General features: G+C 43.6%; 1 protein-coding gene and 1 non-coding gene across 2 annotated transcripts in view; both read right to left on the reverse strand.

The window, feature by feature from the left end:
* POMT2 (protein O-mannosyltransferase 2) overlaps window positions 1-19,745 on the reverse strand; it is a 55,371-nt gene that overhangs the window by 20,778 nt on the left and 14,848 nt on the right. Inside the window, exons 3-11 of the mRNA XM_049770386.1 lie at window positions 18,253-18,357; window positions 15,619-15,727; window positions 12,373-12,481; window positions 8,293-8,452; window positions 6,558-6,664; window positions 5,120-5,202; window positions 2,759-2,868; window positions 2,190-2,256; window positions 113-182 (exon numbers count right to left, since the gene is read on the reverse strand). Of these exons, the coding sequence (XP_049626343.1) occupies window positions 113-182; window positions 2,190-2,256; window positions 2,759-2,868; window positions 5,120-5,202; window positions 6,558-6,664; window positions 8,293-8,452; window positions 12,373-12,481; window positions 15,619-15,727; window positions 18,253-18,357 (920 nt within the window). The remainder of the gene's footprint in view (window positions 1-112; window positions 183-2,189; window positions 2,257-2,758; window positions 2,869-5,119; window positions 5,203-6,557; window positions 6,665-8,292; window positions 8,453-12,372; window positions 12,482-15,618; window positions 15,728-18,252; window positions 18,358-19,745) is intronic.
* On the reverse strand, window positions 17,375-17,478 carry LOC126005326 (small nucleolar RNA U13). Its single transcript, XR_007494461.1, has one exon. It is a non-coding gene; the product is annotated as a small nucleolar RNA U13 (small nucleolar RNA).

Consider the following 19,745-nt stretch of genomic DNA (forward strand, 5'->3'; position numbering starts at 1 on the left):
GGCATTTACTAGGTCCTCATCCAAATAAGGTTGCTGCCTACTTTTCGCTGAAAAGGAATTCTGCCTTTGGTGCCCAAGCCATTCAATTAGGTGAAAGAGTAAATACACTTACTCTTTGTGCTCCAGTCGAACGAGGTCTCCGTGTCTTACAAACTCAACCGGGAATGATGAGTTCAGGGGACCTGCAAGAAGAAACAAGTCCTGATATTTGAAATCAATTACACTTTAGGCCAGTATTAATGGGGTAACAGGTAAAGAATCACAGTGCAACAAGGTTCAGAGTTAGTAACTGTGCTATGACATCAAAGGGTAATACTTGAAAAGACTCTCAAAGTTACCAGGTGAACAAATGGAGAAAAGACACAGAAACATAGAAGAAGAACAAGTTCACCTGGTCCATGGCAAATGGTTGAATAGGCAGGAAGGAGGATCAGAAAGGAAGAGGGTCTAAATAAGCAGGGCCAGACTGTGTGCAAGGCTTGGAAATGAGGGTATTATCTACCACACTGAAGACCCAACTGGAACATTTTTTAGTGAAGAAGCAAAGTGATTTTGCTTCAAAAGGAGAAAATTAGCTTTTCCCCTTTTAGTAGTACAAAAAGCATTACTTCCAAATCTAACTCCATGCAAATGATGGTTTTGCCCAATTTTCCTCAAAAGATGTTGCTAAAGCCTATCAAATTTCCTAGTGATTTTCTTATCTTGGCAAGAGACTTAATTAAGTAGGAGGCTTAAAGTAGGAGGCTTTTAAAGGAACTGAAGATGTGATCAACAAAGGGTACTATTTTGATAGCATCAAGGCCAGAAAACTGAAAACAGAAAAAACAAAGGTGGTAGCATAAAGCACTCTTGCAAATTTCTTCCCCAAATAGTGACTTATTAGCACTCAAGGCCAAAAAATGTAATTTGCTGAACAAATCACTAACTCTTATGAGAAAGTACCTTTGCTGCTCTCTTAAACCCAACTACAATCAAGGTGCTTAAATAAAAATTTTATTTAAGGAAAAAAAAAGAAATAGCAAACATGTTTTTTTATTTAAGAAAAAAAAAAGAAATACCAAACATGTTTCTGGAGTGTTTACCCCCCCCCCAAATTAATTAGCAAGATGACAAATCAAACACATCCATGGAACGGGGCGTTTTATTTACAAAAAATTGGGGGGAAGGACTGGCAATCATCACAAGCACCGAGATTGACTTTATACAAATCACATCCCTAGTGCAACCATATCAGCAGAAGTCACACAGAGTTGACCAGAGATGGTCACATCCTATAAAGGTAGTCTTTCAGAGCCCATTGTGGCCCTACTGGCTAAAATGTAATACCATATAGATACAAAAACAGACAGTCCATGTTGTCTTAATTTACTTTACATAAGAATCATGTTTCTAGACTAAAACTATGTCACTCAGAAGAGGTGTTGAAAGAACATGACAGCAAATAGATAAGCAACCTTCTACTTTCTCCAAAATGCTAAGGCAGAGCTGAAGGGCATATTGACAAAACAGGTTGAGCAAGATGGCATTTTCTGAGGAGATGCAGAGGACACCTGTGGCTTCTGACAACCAGTGAGAGTAAGACACCTCTATTCTCCATCGATGTAAGCTCACTTCTCTCACCAAAGAAAAAAAGATGCCTATATAGCCCTGTCCCTGTCCCAAAACTGTGAGGGTCTGTGAGGTGCTCTTTGAAACAGCTTTGCCCAGGCTAGTTTCCCCAGATCTCAGCCTGGACAAACCTAACTGATGCCCTCACATCTCCAAATGACTGATGTCTCCCACAGAGCAAACAATGGCACCAGTACCCTGGCATGTTAAGGAAGCCTGAGGTGTACATAAGCTGGGATTTGCAAGCAGCTAACAGGCATTTTTGGTTGAGGCTACTCAGGAAACATTTCCCAAGTAACTTCTTATGGATTCAGTCTAAGCCTTGTTTGGCTCTGTTCTCTGGCTTCACAATGACAGCTCTAGAGGCAAATTGGATGTTTTGCTCACTGCTGATCCCTTATGCCACAGTGAGACAGATAACTGCTGAGACAACATTACAGATCACAGAGATCAGAAAAAGATGTTATGAAAGAATGTGCAGACAAGTCCCTCTTGGTCCCGTTCATTTAGAGGTAAAAAAAAAAAACATGAAGGAGGGTTCAAAGTCAGTACCACAAGAACCATCTTCCCTAATATATTACCTGAATCTGTGTTATGTTTCTTGATAATCCACAAGTTGTTGAGATCCTTGTGCAAATAGGTGGTGACCTACATGGGTTTGGGAGGGAGAATACCATCACATAGCTTACAAGACAATCAACTAAAACCAACATGAATCATTCCAACTTCTTCCAGCCAACAACCCCAGAGGCTACATTTTGGAACAGTCATGTCTACAAATGGCATAGTAGGTACAGATAATCTAGCATAATTATCAGTGTATGCTACATTTCATACATCATCCACTGTGCCAGGCATTACACTGGAGTCTTCTGGGAGCAAGGAAATGTTAGGAGGGCAGTGTTTACAATCCAGGAGGCCAGGAATCCCACAGGTCTGTAAAGGGTGCCTGCCTAGCTCAGTAGCAGGTAGAGAGGGGCCATGCTGTTGAGGGGGAAAGCCAGAGAAGAGTAGTAGGAGGGTAGGAGAAGAGTGTTTCAGGGGAGGGAAGCATCATATGCCAAGGAGGTGAAGTAGAAAGTGACTGGCTGGCTCGGTTCTGGCTGCAGTGTGGGGCAGTAGCAACACAAGGATGTCAGGGCTCACTGACCTGCTGCTGGCGGGCGCCAATGCCCTCGGGATAGAGGTGTGGGTGGGAGTGGAGATAGCCAATGGCCATCTGTAGGTTCTTCACTGTAATCACAGAGCCGTAGGCCAGATCTGGGAGGAAGGAAGACAGTGGAGGAGTGAACTGGCATAGGGGTCGAGGCTGGCCCTCATGGGCAGGGGCGCAGAAACCATAGGATACACTAAGCCCATCCCTGGGCTGCCTTCTCATTCTAATGAGTGAACTCAGATGGAGCTCACAACCGTCTCAAGTACTTGTCCTTCCCTCCTGAGGGCTTGAAAAAAAGTTGGGTCTTAATGCTACTAATAAACCACTGTAAAGCCACTGTGAAATTAGGAACAGTTTCTCCTTTAATACAGGTTCTCCCCTGTGGATTGAAGAAGCACCATTCTTCTCATCTGGAATGTTCTACAGCAAATAATGTCAGACTGACAAAACAGACTTTTCTATACCTTTATGCCATTGGATCTGTAACTACATGAAGTTCCATACTAGTTGGTTTTAGTTTTGTTTTTTAACAATGAATTAAAATAGCAAATAGGGCAACTACTTTTTACAAGTTCATCCCACTCCTCCTGCGACTCCAGGTTACTGAGAAGCCTCTTTTCCACTGACTGTCTCACTTGACAATACCCTGTAAGCTTGCTGCCCACTTCAGCTCATTCTCTACTCCCCAGAATCAGTCCTCCCTCTAAAGAGAAGCCGAAACCTATTCTCTTTAGTGGGTCCATTTGGCCAAAAGAATGTAAAGATTACACAAAGGATGCAAAGGTAACGGACAGCTGACTGAAACCTTGAAAAGCCCATTCCTGGGAAGTGTAATTTGGGATGAATTTCTATCCAAGGACTATGGGGAGGATGACTTCGTAGAAGAGATCATAACTGAGAGGGGCCTTTTGGGGAAAGGAGGGGAGACACACCCTAGTGGTGCTCAAGGCTTATTCCTAGCTCTTAGCTCAGGGATCATTCCTGGCAGCTTGGGGGATCATATGGAGTGCTGGAGATAGAAAAACCCAGGTAAGCTGTGTGCAAATTAAGTGCTGTACTGTTACTCCAGCCCAAGATGGGCCTTTTAAATAACAAGTGGAAATCTGCTAATTTCACCAATCAGCTTAATTTTTCTAAGATTTCATGCAGACTAATATCTATAGCTCCATACACTGCTGACTACCTCTGCTTATAAAAATTCTTCCTGTCCCCCTTTATTAACCCTACACTCCCTGGTAGCCTGCTCCTCCTTAACCTCCTTCCTGAATTTCTTATTTGCTTGCATTTCCAACTCCCTGACCTCAGCCCTGTTCTCTTGTCTTCTTGTTCCCTGACACATCACAGACGTACCTGTGAAACCTTCCCTCAGCACCCCAGCAGAAGTATTATCTCACACCCTTTTATCCACACAGCTCCATAACTGTAGAGTTTACTCTGGGGGGCACCCAAACAACTTCAAACATGGCTAGCACTTGCTCAGTTCTTTCTATTAGAAAATGGATGTGCAGGGGGCTGAGAGACAGTACAGAGATTAAGGTGCTTTTCTTACAAGTGGTAGGACTGGGTTTGATCTCCAGCATCTCTCATGGTCATCTGAGCCCACCAAGAGTGATTCCTGAGTCTATGTAGAGCCAGAAATAATCTCTGAGCACTGCTGAGTATGTCCCACAATTACATTTTTTTTAAAAAAGAAAAAGTGGATGTTATCCACAGAACAACCTGGTGGAAAGTGACCCCCCCAGCCCTTAAGGATCTGGTCTTTTCACCAGTCTCTTTCTGCCTGACTTCACAAGTTTACAATAGTATTAGCATTTCTGGTTTTGATGCACACAGCTACCTCACCCCCACACACACACACATACTAAAACCCTTCACAATGCCCTGAGATTACTTCCAGCCCAATTCTTCACTGCTTGTTAACCTCAGTTCTATAATCTAGAGCCTTGTCATCATTCAATACTGCTTATTCCCTTGCTTGGAGTTTCTATTTGCCACAGATAAGTGAGCTCATTGGTACTTTCTTTCAGAGTAGCTGCTCTTTAGGGTGAAAGAACTTACTGTTCAAGAACATGTTTCTTGGGACACCCCATGTTCCAAGTCATTCTCGAGTATACAGATCATGTCTATCTTTTACTATTCTTTTCTTTTCTTTTAATGGAAGAGTTGGGTCACATCCATAGTGCCAGGGACTGAAGCATCACCCTCATGTTCTCTCTCATAGACCCCTCTAGATGAATCTCTCTCCCATCCTGTCCCTTATATTGTCAAGTTACACATTCTGTCAGATTTGCCTGGCAATTTAAAACCAGGATGACCTTCTACCCTACCATCCGTGAAAAGGACAAGGGTACTCACATTCTGGGATAGAAGCATTGTAAAGGTTGTTTCCTGAAAGGCGGGCCTGGAAGGCAGAACTGAAGAAGCCATCACCAGGACCACTGTGGGAAGACCCGCACAGAATCAAATTAATGTGATAAAAATTGTGATTTCCCAGGGGCCCTAGAACTGAACTTTGTTCAGTTTAAAAGTACCAGTGATTGGGCCCGGAGAGATAGCACAGTGGCGTTTGCCTTGCAAGCAGCCGGTCCAGGACCAAAGGTGGTTGGTTCAAATCCCGGTGTCCCATATGGTCCCCCGTGCCTGCCAGGAGCTATTTCTGAGCAGACAGCCAGGAGTAACCCCTGAGCACCGCCGGGTGTGGCCCAAAAACCAAAAAAAAAAAAAAAAAAAAGAAAAAGAAAAGAATAAAAAAAGGTACCAGTGATTGAGCTGGAAAGATTGTACACTAGGTAGGCATTTACTTTGTACATGGCCAATCTGGAATTGGTCCCTGGTATCCCACATGATCCCCCTCAGCCCACCAGGAGTAATTAGTGAGTGCAGAGCCAAGAGTAAGCCCTGAGCAACATTAAGTGTGGCCCCAAACAAACAAACAAATTAAAAACCAAAGAAGTACCAGTGAAACAACCCTGAGGAAGAACAGATGACTAGATAAAGAAACTATGGTATCTGTGCACAGTTGAGTACTACTGGGCAATAAGAGAAGATTAAATCATGCAATTTGTTGCTACAAGGTTTGAAGTGGAGGGAACCAGAGGCGAGGACAGATACAGAGTGATCATTCTCATATGTGGTATGTAAGGATCATAGTGTAGGAATAACAATGATTAAAGACAATAGAACTTGAGAATCGTTTTATAGAATGGAGGAGGAGGGATACTTGGGTGTCTGGGAGGAGACCCTGAGACTATGGCAGAGGGTGTGGTATTTGGAATGCTGTAGGCAGGATGCCTGCCACTAACAGTATTATAAAGCCTGTCATTAACAGTATTATAAAGCACAACACTTCAGGAAAAAAGTGTGGAAGCAATGAGGTATCATCAGTCACAGAGATAGTATGGGGTGGGAGTGGGGATAAAGAATAGTTTGGCTATTAGGGTTTTTTTCTCTTTCTTCAGGCCAGGCCTTCTGAGTCCTTTGGAACCTACAAGATAGTTCAACAGACTTATGCACATGTTTTGTATGCAGGAGGCCTGGCTTTGATTCCTGACACTACATATGGTTCCCTGAGCACTGCCAAAAGCATCAAGCTGAAAATAGTGCCTAAGTACTGCTATGTGTGGCCCTCAAACAAACAAATAAAATATAGGAAGAAACAAAGAGGTTAAACAAACAAACAAATAAAACCGCGGATTCCCTCTCTCCTGTCTGCCCATCCTCAGAAAATCAGTGCCTGCATGGTTTAGAGGCAAGGAGAAGAGTAACCCTGAGCTAATAGGAAGCCTGGCCATACCTTTTATTCAGCACCAGAAAGTGGATGGCAAAGGTGGCCATGTAGATCACCAGGGGCAGGACTATGAGACACAGGATGCGCGCCATGAGGTGTTTCCACATAGTCACCTGCAAACAGAGCATGTAGGGTGCTGAACAGGTGGGCCTTTGCTTTTCTTATACCTTATATGTGCCTTAGAGAGCCACTTTCACTTATAAGACAATTATAAAATGTGGAAAAGCTCATGACCACAAGAAAGAAGAAAATGTTTCTTCTTTCCATAACTACCACCCACCCAGCCCTACAAGATGGCTAACACAGAACAGCCCATCTTCACTCCCAGGGTTATGGCTATTACTGTAGACAGGCACAGCTGGCACTCCCAACCTCTGCTTCTCTGTCATGCAGCCACTCTGAACTCCTTGCCCTGGATCCCACTTCTGGGATCCTGCAGTCTCACTATCTCACAAGGAAATGCTCCTCCCAACTTCAGAACCTTACCGCAGCTCATGGACTGGGTTGGCACCCCTCAGGATCTCAAAGCGTCTGGTGACCTGATGCTGTCTCTGAGCTCCTGCCCACTTAGTCCCCCATCTCTACTTTCTTTAGAAGGCAGGAATCCTGTTTACTCATCTAGATACTCTGAGTTTCACACTTAGTGGATGGTTTGACACTAGTCTATAAATAAATGATCTAATTTTCTGAACATTGGTGCCGAAGTGGTGGTGAAGCACCTAGTGTACTTGTTTGGGTCTGGTGCTAGCCTCACTGAAATCTGAGTCCTATATCCACTGCTTGTTTTGGAAACATTATACTTTCATTGTACTATATGGCTATAGTTCTGCCAACATTTCTGCACTGTAAAGAAAGAGCAATAACTACCACCCTTGTAGGATTGTTCCAAGGAATAAATGAGCACATGCAGGTAAAGCATTTAGCATCATACCTGGCACAGTTCTTTTTTTTTTTTTTTTTTTTTTTTTTTGTCACACCTGGCGGTGCTGATTCTGTACTCAGAAATCATTCCTGGCTGGCTCAGGGGACCATATGGGATGCCGGGATTCAACAACCTTCTGTCCCGGGTTGGCTGTGTGCAAAAACGCCCTACTGCTATGCTATCTCTTTGATGCCCTTTGGCACAGGTTTTTTTAATTTATTTTTTTGGTTTTTGAGTCACACCCGACAGTGCTCAGGCATTATGCCTGGCTCTATGCTAAGAAATCGCTTCTGGCAGGCTCAGGGGACCATATGGGATGCCAGGATTTGAACCACTGTCCTTCTGCATGCAAGGCAAATGACTTACCTCCATGCTATCTCTCCAGTCCCTTGGCACAGTTCTTAATAAATAATATTTTAATAAATCCTACAAAGCTCTAATAACACAAAAGTTGGGGACCCTGAGAGAAGAAAGGAAAATTGCTCCTTTAGAACATCATCCCACCCATATGACCTACAATCCATGTAATCTACCATGCAACTGAACTGAGTCCAGCTGGACAAAATCCCCTATCTGGGAGTTTATAGAGTATTTTAAGCCCTAAAGAGAAGTCCCTGCATGTTAGTCTATCCTCCTTCATAGTTCTCTCTCAGTCCTCAGCCCAGCTTCCCAGTCCTGGTTCATCCCCTGTGCCCTACAGAGAAGGGTAGCCAGATCCAGAACTAGCACTCAGCTGCCAACAGAGGCAGAGAAAGGCCATAAGCTCTGCTGAATAAAACCAAGATACAAAGACACTTTTACAAGTTCTTGAGTTCTTACCAGTGAAAGACTGAGGTCTCCAAATAGGTGCCACAGGTCAGAAATGGTGTTCCAACCAACTTGCAGGATGATAAAGAGGCCAACAAACTTGACCCCTAAAGCCCCAGCCAGATTAATGCCAGTAAGACTGAGCCAGAACCACCAGGGGGCAGAGAAGGGCCTGAAAACCACAAGATAACAGTATTCAGTTTGGCAGCTGGAGTCAGGCAAACTCATAAGTAGCAAAGGACAAGGGCAGAGGTGGCATTGGGAGGCTTGCAGTGCTCTATTAGGAGGCCTCCCACTTCAGGGGACCATGGCATGGCTCCAGAAGCAAGTGCTGGTGACATGCCTGGAACTTGAGGAAGCATAGTGTGAGGAATGAAAGGGATTTTTCTGGGGAGAGAGACCAATTTTTCTTGGCTAAGTATAGGGCTTAAAGTAAGCAAGAGGTGATACTTCAGCAACCAGTCCAGTGGACAAATAAGGAAAAGCTAGAGAAGTCTCTCCTGTAAAAGCCACTAGGGTCCTTAAAACACCAGTATTTATTATATATTTATAATATGCTAGACACTGTTTCAGGTATTGCAAGTATTAATGTTTAACTCCCTGAAAGCCCAGCAGTCATCTCTCATTAGTCTTTTTTTTTTTTTTTCTTGTTTTTTTGGGCCACACCCGGTGACACTCAGGGGTTATTCCTGGCTACGCACTTAGAAATCACTCCTGGCTTGGGGGACCATATGGGTCGCCGGGGGATTGAACCGTGGTCCATCTTAGGTCAGCCGCATGCAAGGCAAACGCCCTACCGCTGCTCCACTGCTCTGAATATTTATTAGTCTCTTCCTACAACAGAATCAATGTACAGATTGGTAAGCAATCCAGCTAGCCATGTTGGAGCATGGTTCTAACCTGGCAGCAGGCTCTAGGCTTGCAATGTTTGTAATAATACTCGTCCTCAAGGGACACTTTCCTGGTTATCTGGCTGCTTCTGCTGACAGTGGATGCTCCTCAACAGCTCAGCGTGAGGTGCCTTGGGACTGCCCTGTGGTACACAATTTATTGCCCAGGTGGCAGTGATGTGGCAAAGCGAAGAAAAGGCTTGCAGTCACTGGGCTGAGTTGATTAGTACAAATAGTTGAATGAGCTTGGCTATGGGAGAAACCGAATTGACATCTGGAAAAGCCTACAAGGAACTAAGTCATTTAGTTTGAATAGGATGAATTGCTTCTCTACTTTCCCAGAAATAGGATGGCAACTATTCATAAGAAAAGCCAAGTCAACCTAAACACGTTTAGAACCATCCAGGCACACAGGGATCTTTCTGACGGTAGAGGCCACTCAGCTAACTTTTATATTCTTCATTGGAGTTGGAACTAATGAGGGCAGGGACAAAGTGATTTATGTAGCATCTACCCTGGTGTCCTCCCCATTTAGAATGGACTAGAATGGACTAGAGAGAAGGAGGAAAGGACAAAGGTCTCCAAAACAGCATCAGCACTGAGAATTTGTTTATAAGTAGTGCAGCAGAAAAAGGGATCCCTATAATATTCATGGATATCTTCTAAATCTAACCCAACAATAAAAATAATGGTAATATGGGCTAGAGTAGGGGTGGCGAACATGCGGCTCTCGAGCCACATGCGGCTCCCGGCCCAAATGAATATGGCTCTTTGCCTCTTATCATTATTTTGTATACTGTGGCTCTTTGCCCAGTTTGGATTTTGTTCTGCTGCTTCTGAGGAGGGACCTCTGAGGAGAGATCTCCAAGTGTGTAGTCCCGCCCCCAGGCTGCGTCATCCCATCTCCCATCCCTTGGAAACAACTGCACGGGCCATAGAGCGGGGGGACCTGTGTGTCACATGTTGGGTCACATCTTGCTGTGAGTTCTTTTTTTTTTTTTTTTTTTTTTGGTTTTTGGGCCACACCCGGCGATGCTCAGGGGTTACTCCTGGCTGTCTGCTCAGAAATAGCTCCTGGCAGGCACAGGGGACCATATGGAACACTGGGATTTGAACCAACCACCTTTGGTCCTGGATCGGCTGCTTGCAAGGCAAACGCCGCTGTGCTATCTCTCCGGGCCCTTGCTGTGAATTCTTAGTGTGAAGGACGCAGCACACCCTCATCATCACTGCAGGATTTTTACCCTCACTCAAAATGGCAAAATGCAATATGTGTTTAATAGATTATTGTTAAAATTAATTTTTTTTTTTTTTTTTGGTTTTTGGGCCACACCCGTTTGATGCTCAGGGGTTACTCCTGGCTAAGTGCTCAGAAATTGCCCCTGGCTTGGGGGGACCATATGGGACGCCGGGGGATCGAACCGCGGTCCGTTCCTTGGCTAGCACTTACAAGGCAGACACCTTATCTCTAGCGCCACCTTCCCGGCCCCAGATTATTGTTAAAATTAGATGCTTTTGTGTGAGTGTTTGTCTGTTTTGGCAGGTCACTGCGTGGTGTGGCTCTTTGACTCTCACAGTTTAAAATTGTGGCTCTTTGTGTCGAACTTGTTCGCCATCCCTGGGCTCGAGAGATGGGTAAGGCATTCTCCTTACATACAACCAACATGGGTTCAAGCCCTGGCACCCCATATGGTACCTCTGGCTCTTCCAGGAGTGATCCCTGTATTCAGAATCAGGAGTAATCCCTGAGTACAACCCGGTGTGACCCAAAAAATCAAAAATAAAGAAACAAGTAATACTATTTTTTTTAAACTGGCCTCTTTTTGTTTTCTTTGGCCACAGATGGGGGGGGGGGGGGAGAATGAGATGAAAATTAAGGATACCAGTGGCAGGAAATGTGTATAGGTGAAAGTTGTTATACACTGTATGACTGAAATTCAATCATGAACAACTTATGACTGTATCTCATGGTGATTCAATGAAAGCATTATTTTCTAAAAACCTGACATTTTTGGAGGGGCCACACCTGGCTATAGTCAGTGATTACTCCTGGCTCCACTCTCAGGAATCCCTCCTAGCAGACTCATGGGGCCATATGGGTTGCCAAGGATCAGATCTGGGTTGGGCAAATGCGAATGCAAGGGAAGTGACCTACCTACTGTCCCTATTGATCTGGTCCCCCAAAACTTGACATTTTTGGTCTTACATAAAAAGCAAAAGTTTAAGTGTATATAGAAAATATTCTAAAATCTATTTTTGGGGGGCTGGGAGATAATTCAGTGGTTAGGGCAAAATCCTGGCATGCATGTAAATTGGGTTCCATTTCCAATACCACATGATACCAAATCCACTGACAGTGGTCCTAGAGGAACTTGGCACCAGCAGGGTGGCCTATGTATCCCCGGGAACCACAAAGCCTAAGTAACATCGCATCCTTAGTTGTACTGAACCACTGGCCTGGTTGGCTGAGAACTGCGAGTAGTACCCAGGATCTCCTGAGCATCATTTGGATGCCCCAGTTGAAAACAGATTTAAAAATCTACTTTTGGGGCCGGAGAGATAGCATGGAGGTAGGGCATTTGCCTTGCATGCAGAAGGATGGTGTGTTCAAATCCCGGCATCCCATATGGTCCCTCGAGCCTGCCAGGAGCAATTTCTGAGCATAGAGCCAGGAGTAACCCCTAAGAGCTGCTGGGTATAAACCAAAAATCAAAACAAAACAAAACAAAAATCTACTTTTATTGGGACTAAAGAGATAGTACAGTGGGTAAGGCCCTTGGCATACCATATGATCCCTCTAGCATCACTAGGAGTAATTCCTGAGTGCAGAGCTAGATTTAAGTCCTGAACATTGCCAGTATAATATGATATAATATATAATAATATACAATAAATATATAATATCATATAATGTAATTTTACAAAGCCATATGTAAGACCTCAGCATTGACAGGTATATGGATATATAATAACATAATATAATGATATGATATAATATAACATAGCATAGCATAGCATAATATAATATATAACATATGTTTTTATCATGGAAAACAGACCATTTAAGTTTTTTTAAAAAGTATTGCTATAAGCTCAGCCTTAAGACAAGTTTTCAGGGTACCCACCCTGAATCCTCAATCCTTAACAAGCCCTGGGACTGCCAATTTCTGATGGCCTTCCTCCCACAGATGGGGTTCCTGACCTGTTGGTGTAGGAGTTGTACTTGACCATGCTCAGCAAGGAGGCCATAATGAAGAACATCAAGATGGGATCAAGGAGAATGTACTGGGACAGAGTGAGGCAGCCGGTGTCTGAAAAATATGAGGTCAGAGGTCAAACAGTAAGTTAGAGAAGCCACCCAGAGGGGAGACGTAAGAAATAGTCCCTCTAGCAATTGGCACTACAGACAATGACCTGGATTGGGCAAACTAGTTTGCCTGGAGCCTAGAGTTGGTCTTATGCTAGGAAACTTCAGGGATAGGGTCTCCTTGTATTTAGGCCAAGGCTTTTCCTTTCCATGTCCCCCATATTTTGGTGGGCCTATGCAAATGATAATTGCCACTCTAACACCGTTTTTACTGTTCTCCTTTGACTCTAAACCTTAAAAAAAAAACCCACTTAAACTTTTGAGGTTAACTTAAACTAATATGCATGTGCATGGAATTGTAAAAAAATACTATGCCTTCAAGTTTAAGGAGTTACATAAATTTTATGGCTTTAGATTGCTTGATGTACAGCTAAGAAATGTTATAATGTACTACAATCTGCAGACTTGAGGGACAAAGTAATTGTACATGGGTTCTGTTTTATTTTTCTTTTTTTTTGTTTTATTTTTCTTAATGTCCTTTGACTGTAAGTTCAAAATTAAGGTGGCAGCAGGGGGATTTCTTTTTTTTTTTTTTTTTTTTTTTTTTTTGGTTTTTTGGGCCACACCCTGTGACGCTCAGGGGTTACTCCTGGCTATGTGCTCAGAAGTTGCTCCTGGCTTCTTGGGGGACCATATGGGACGCCGGGGGATCGAACCGCGGTCCGTCCTAGGCTAGCGCAGGCAAGGCAGGCACCTTACCTCCAGCGCCACCGCCCGGCCCCAGCAGGGGGATTTCTGAGAACTCTGTTTTTGGGTGATTGTCCTTCCACTGTAACTTTACCTTGTCCTCTTTCTTTGCATCATTGTTCACATAATTAAAAAATAAATAAAGGAAGTATATCATTGTTAGAGCCAAAAAAAAAAAAAAGAAAAGAAATAATTCCTCTAGCACTTAGCTGCATTAGTATTTGTTCTATCTAAGCTACTTAGTTATCACTGAGTTATTCAGGAGATTAAAGGCTATAGTTCTGCCAAACTCCATAGTCTAATAATAAGAAACAAGATTTTGAAGGCAGAGAAATGAGTGCGATTTGGTAAGGTCTTGCATAAATCAGATTTGATCCTCAGTACAACATCTGAGTCCCTGAACACAACCAATGTGTGATCCCTGAGCACCACACCAAGAATTTCACACACAAGAATAAGCCCAGTGCACAATCAGGTGTCCTCTCACCAAAAAGAAAGAAAAGAGACACACTGCTTCAAGAACACTGTTCCCAAAAGGATTGTGCAACTCACCCAGAGCAGTGATTCTCATAATTTTTCTTCTCAGTCCTTATTTCTTTCCTGTATCCTACCACCATTTTAGTAGTTGGCTTTTATCTCATGCCAAACCCTCACCGAGATCTCAACAAGAACACTGTCATCAATCAACCCCTCAGAGGACATGTCGGCCAAGAGAAGATGCTCAAAAAATAGTTGAGAGGAGAGCTAGCATATTAAAATGAGCACCTACTCTGCTTTTGGAGGCCCCATCACATCCCCTGAGAACTGCCAGGAGTAATTCCCAAGCACAAAGCAAGGAGTAAGCCCTAAGCACAATCAAGTGTGTTATGTCCCCGCCCCCCAAAAAAAAGTTTACAAATGAAACTAAATAAATAACTAAACAGGGGAACTCAAGACACAACAATAAAAAATAGCAGTCTCCCAGAGATTATAATCTTGCAACATATTTGTCAAAAACTCCAAAATCACTCCAAAAATGTCCACCAAGCCACCTAAATTTATCTAGATTTCTTTCATTAAGCTTTATCATGTCATAAGTATGTTTTCAGAAGAACAAGGTTAACAACAGAATCCGTTTTTGCGGGGGAGATGGGGAAGAAGAGTCAGGGCAAAAACCTGGCTGTGCTCAGTACTTACTCGTTGCTCTGCACTTGAGGATAACTCCTGGCAGGCTTGGGGACCATATGGGCCAGTGGTGTAGCCTGGGGCTGGCTTCATGCAAGGAAAATGCCCTACCTGCTGCATTATAGCTCCAACCTCAAGATTAGTTTCTATGGATCAGTTCTCAAGCATCCATGTGAAGAATATCCATGGAAAATATCCAAATTAATATTTTCTATGTCCTACTATCCAGCTATTTCTTTATTTCTTTTTATCCAGCATTTCTTTTTTTTTTGATTTTTGGTCTACACCCGGTGGTGCTCAGGGGTTACTCCTGGCTGTCTGCTCAGAAATAGCTCCTGGCAGGCACAGGGGACCATATGGGACACTGGGATTCAAACCAACCACCTTTGGTGCTGGATCGGCTGCTTGCAAGGCAAACGCTGCTGTGCTTGCAAGGCAAACGCTGCTGTGCTATCTCTCCAGGCCCTTATCCAGCATTTCTAAAGCATCTGTCTTTATTATTCATTCAGCTAAAAGTATTTAAGAAATGCAAAGTAGGGGCCGGAGAGATAGCATGGAGGTAAGATGTTTGCCTTGCATGCAGAAGGATGGTGGTTCAAATCCTGGCATCCCATATGATCCCCCGAGCCTGCTAGGAGTGATTTCTGAGCTCATAGTCAGGAGTAACCCCTGAGTGCTGCTGGGTGTGACCCAAAAACCAAAAAAAAAAAAAAATGCAAAGCAATCTTTTATTTTATTTTTTTAGCTTTTTGGGTCACACCTGGCAACACTCTGTGCAGTAGGAGTCACTCTTGATGGTTCTCAAGGAACCAAATGGGATGCCTAGGATCAAACCCAGATCAGACATGTGCAAGGCAAGCATTGTACTATTGCTGTATTATCATTCTGGCCCCTGCAAATTAATCTTGGTAGTAATCTAAAGAAAAAGCAGAATTAGATATTCAAGCCTCTATCAAACATACTCACACACACAAATCACTATCTTATTATCATTTCAAACTCAGATGTGGCCCACTCTGAGCAAGTCTATGTTTTGGGATGACTCACACTCTTCCCTCCAATAATTTGGAACACACAGGTAGTAATACAAATAAATACTGCTGGTGAATAAAAAGAGACTTAAAAAACATTTATCAAATCCTAAAGTTTCTAGGAGGTGGGCCCGTAACAGAACTCCACATGCAATCACATTGACAATCTCCCCAGAGGTATGAATATAAAACAACCTACCAAAGATGAGGAGGGCAGCAGTGAGCAGGGCTGCTGAGAGGGACTTGGACAGTTCCAAAACAGTGAGGTAGGCTAAGGGGATCAGCAAGGAACCCAGAAATGCACAGAACTAGGAACAGAAAAGATAAACAAATAAATAAATAAAAAATAAACAACCAAGCTAGATATCAGACCCTCATAGTAAAAATTAAATTTTAAGATGGAGGACCCCAGCGAAGGCATGACTTGTAGTCTGAAATCACCTGGAATATGTATGGGTTAAAATGGGGTTTTCCAGAGCCAGAGCAATAGTACAGTGGGCAAGACGCTTGCCTTGAACAAGGCCAATGGTTCTTTGGAATTCCATTTGTTCCCCGAGCACCCACAAACTGATTCCTGAGTACATAGAGCCAGGAGCGTTGCTGGGTGTGGCCCCCAAGCAAAATAAAGATAAAAATAATATTTTTAAAAGGGATGTTCCTAGTAAATACCACCTTGTCCCCTAACATGAACTCAGTGAAGTTCAGTCAAGCCAGACGGCATAGTGGAATCTTGTGGCTGGATTTCCCCATTACTTCTAGCTGTGATCCTGAGAAGAACACATCTCTGTATCCCAGCTGTCTCTACCTCAAAATGTTCTCTTGATTAAATGAGCTCAAGATTTTTTAAAAACACATAGAAAGTGCTTGGTAAACATGTTTCTCCTAAGAACTGTGGTTTTGGGTTTTTTTTTTTTTTTTGGGAGGGGACACACTTGGCACACTCAGGGGTTACTCCTTGCTCTGTGCTCAGAATTTGCTCCTGGCAGGCTCAGAGGACCACATGGAATGCTGGGAATTGAACCTGGGTCAGTCCTAGGTAATCTGTGTGTAAGGCAAATGCTCTATCAATGTGCTATAGCTCTGGTCCCAGAACTATGGTTTTAAGTTGCAAAAAATCTATTGAAGGCAGTTTACTATTTTAGAGAAGTCTATTAATTTCTTCCTTGGCTCTTTTCTTCAATCACACCAGAAATTTCTATTTATTTATTTATTTGGTTTTGGGGCATAATTGGTGGTGCTCAGAGCTTATTCCTGATTCTGTACTCAGGAATCATTCATGGCAGGCTCAGAGAACCATATGTGATGGTCAAGGATTCAACCTGGACTGGCCATATGAAAGGCAAATACTTACCCACTATTCTATCTTTCCTATCCCTCAGAAATCATTTTAATCAACTAGCTGTTGTATATTTATTTGGGGGGGGGGGGGTCCACGCCCAGAAGCACTCAGGGGTTATTCCTGGCTTTGCACTCAGAAATCATCCCTGGCAGGCTCAGGGGACCATATGAGATGCAGGGGCTCAAATCCAGTTCTATCCTGGGTTAGCTGCATGCAAAACGAAGGCCTTATCACTGTGTTATTGCTATGGCCCCAGTATTTTGATTTTTTAAAAAAGGATCTGCAGGACTGTTCTTTTATTTTGTCTTGTTTTAAACTACTTCTCTTCATGGTCCTTCCTGGAACACCAAAAATAAATAGATTGATCCAAGGAAACAGCAATTCTCATATCTAAATTGTGTCTTTTATTTTTTTGTTTGTAGTCCCCACCCAGCAATACTCAGAACTTACTCCTGGATCTGTGCTTAGGAATCATTCCTGGCAAACTTTGGGGACCATATTGTAGTGCTGGGAATCAAACCCAAGTGAACTGCACGCAACAGAAGCTCCCTATTTGCTGTACTTTCATTCTGGCCCATGGATTGTCTCTTTTATTTATTCATTTTTATTTTTTTCATGTCAGAAGGGTCATGTGCTGACGTCGTAACAAGGTTGAAGGGAAGCACATATCACACAGACGTACGAAAACCCAATCATCATGCTTATGAACTGGAAAAGAATCTGAGTTGTCTCTTTTAGACAACAAAAACTAATGTGCTTACTAATGTTGTGATATTCTAAAGCCATCATTAGAAGTCACAGGATCATGTTAGAATATGGATTTTTTCGACATGGTAAGAAATGGCCACACATATCATCCAGTCATCAGCCCAACTAAGTGTGCAATATTAGGCTCAAATGCTTAGGGTTCCTCAAGAAGAATTTATGAATTCGACCTGTTCTGAGTTGAGGTCACTTTTTCAGATTTTATCTATATGGGGTTCCCCACTATTGAACTTTTAGGTACCACAAGGCTAGTGCTAGATCAGGGCAAATACATGGGCTTCCTTAAAAGATCAGAAAACCCTACATGTGTATCTGAAATCTTCAAGGGGAGAGCCAGGAACCTGGGGGTGAATGTGAAGAAGCTGACAGCTTAAGAAAAAGCCATCAGAGGCAGGCAGCATTAGATGCCTGTCAGTGCCATAAAGTCAGTGTGAGAACACTAGGGGATTCCTGGGGCCCTGGTTACTCTCCATCCTGGTGCCTTCCATGAGCAGAGGATAGTTGGGCTTGGGCTAGCTCCTAGTGTGTACTCTCGATTATTTCTGGGCTCCTCTTCCCTTCTCCATTCCAGTTCTGAATTGCTACCCCAGGGTGTTTGCGTCTAGTACCTTCTCTCCCCCTAAAGTCCCCTTCTCTACCTCTCTACCCCTGCCATCACTCCTGGGCTTCCACCTGGGACACTCTAAATGAGACTGAGGGCTTGGGCACTATTTAGTCAGGTAGCCTTACTCCTCGCATCCCTATGTAGCTGTGATGCTCATAGCTGTCCCCTGGCTTCTGGAACAAGAAGGTGCCGTCATATCCACTCAAGTAGCCAGCAAGACCTATCAGCATCTGAGGAGAGAGAGAGAACAAACAAAAAGATGAGAGATCTTGGCGAGAAGATTCCTCTGTGTCCCGCATTTCCCTCCAGCTGCCTGCGGACTCCGGCTTCCCTGACAAGTCTCAGAAGGAGCGACCAGTGTGACACTTTCTCCTGCAGCTGCTGCAGAGCAAAGGCTCTTTTGTCTACACAGTGCACTGGCTCAAACAAATGCTCTCTTGTGTTAAGGCCAAATTCTCATGAAGAGTGCAGAGTGAATCTTAGGAAGGGAAAGCTCCCACAAGCTACAAGACAGTGCCAGTGAAGGGGCCCTTCAGTCTGCTCTCCTTCACTCAAAGTGACAGACATGGGAGCCAATGGGGAGGGGTGCTCCTGGAAGGGCTGGTTCCTGAGAAATGCCTCAAAAAGAAAAATCTCGTTCTAAGTTAGAATGAAGAGGGAGGAAAGAAGAAGCTTTACAAACACTAAACAGAGAGAAGGGAAGAGGAATGATAAGCGATCATAGACATTTCTTCCAGCGGGAAAAGTCCCAGTCAGAGACTTCTTTCTCCCACCTTCCGTATTCTGAAGGCTCACCCCAACCCAGAACCAAATCACCCTTTAACAAAGAATTGGAGGCATGAATCTGCCCAACTGTTTGAAAGATTCAGTCTCTTCTATCTTCCATTAGTGTGAAGAAGTGTAAACCTCTCTTTACATGCAAGCAATGGAAAGCAGCTGTACTGTAAGCACAGTCAGCAAATACCAAGCAGCCAGAAGAGTGCTAGGCTGCCTGGGGGCCATTCGATGATGATACATTGGCTGTGTGAGAGAAAGACTCTCCCTGCCACCGCTTCGGGTTGGGCTGGAGGTGGCCTGGACTTGGACCACTAATTTGCTGCTTTCTTCTCTAAGTAGTTTTTTACATTGAGTAATTTTCTGTAGCTCCATGTGAAGGTCTACAAGCCAAAGTTTAATGGTAAATAAATATTTATAAAGCCCTGATTTCTAATTCCAAATCCCCAGGCTTCACAAGCAGCATTGGGGGTTGGGAGGGTGCGTGTCTCCAGAATGACACTTGGGCATATGCATTGAAAAAGTCTAAGGATGCAGTGTTCAATTGCATTGTTGGGGTCCACCAGGGACACATCCAGCAATGCTTGAGAGGCCATCTGCAAAGCAAAGTAATCAGATCTGGCAAGGCATGTGCCCTAACCTCAGATTCTAAAGTCTTGATTTTTGTGGGGTTTTTTTTGTTTGTTTGTTTTTGGGTCACACCTGGCAGCACTCAGGGGTTACTCCTGGCTCTATGCTCAGAAATCGCTCCTGGCAGGATCGGGGGACTATATGGGATGCTGAGATTAGAACCACTGCCTTTCTGCATGCAAGGCAAATGTCCTACCTCCATGCTATCTCTCTG

The sequence above is a fragment of the Suncus etruscus genome, chromosome 3 (genome assembly GCF_024139225.1).
Source record: "Suncus etruscus isolate mSunEtr1 chromosome 3, mSunEtr1.pri.cur, whole genome shotgun sequence".
Taxonomy (NCBI): domain Eukaryota; kingdom Metazoa; phylum Chordata; class Mammalia; order Eulipotyphla; family Soricidae; genus Suncus; species Suncus etruscus.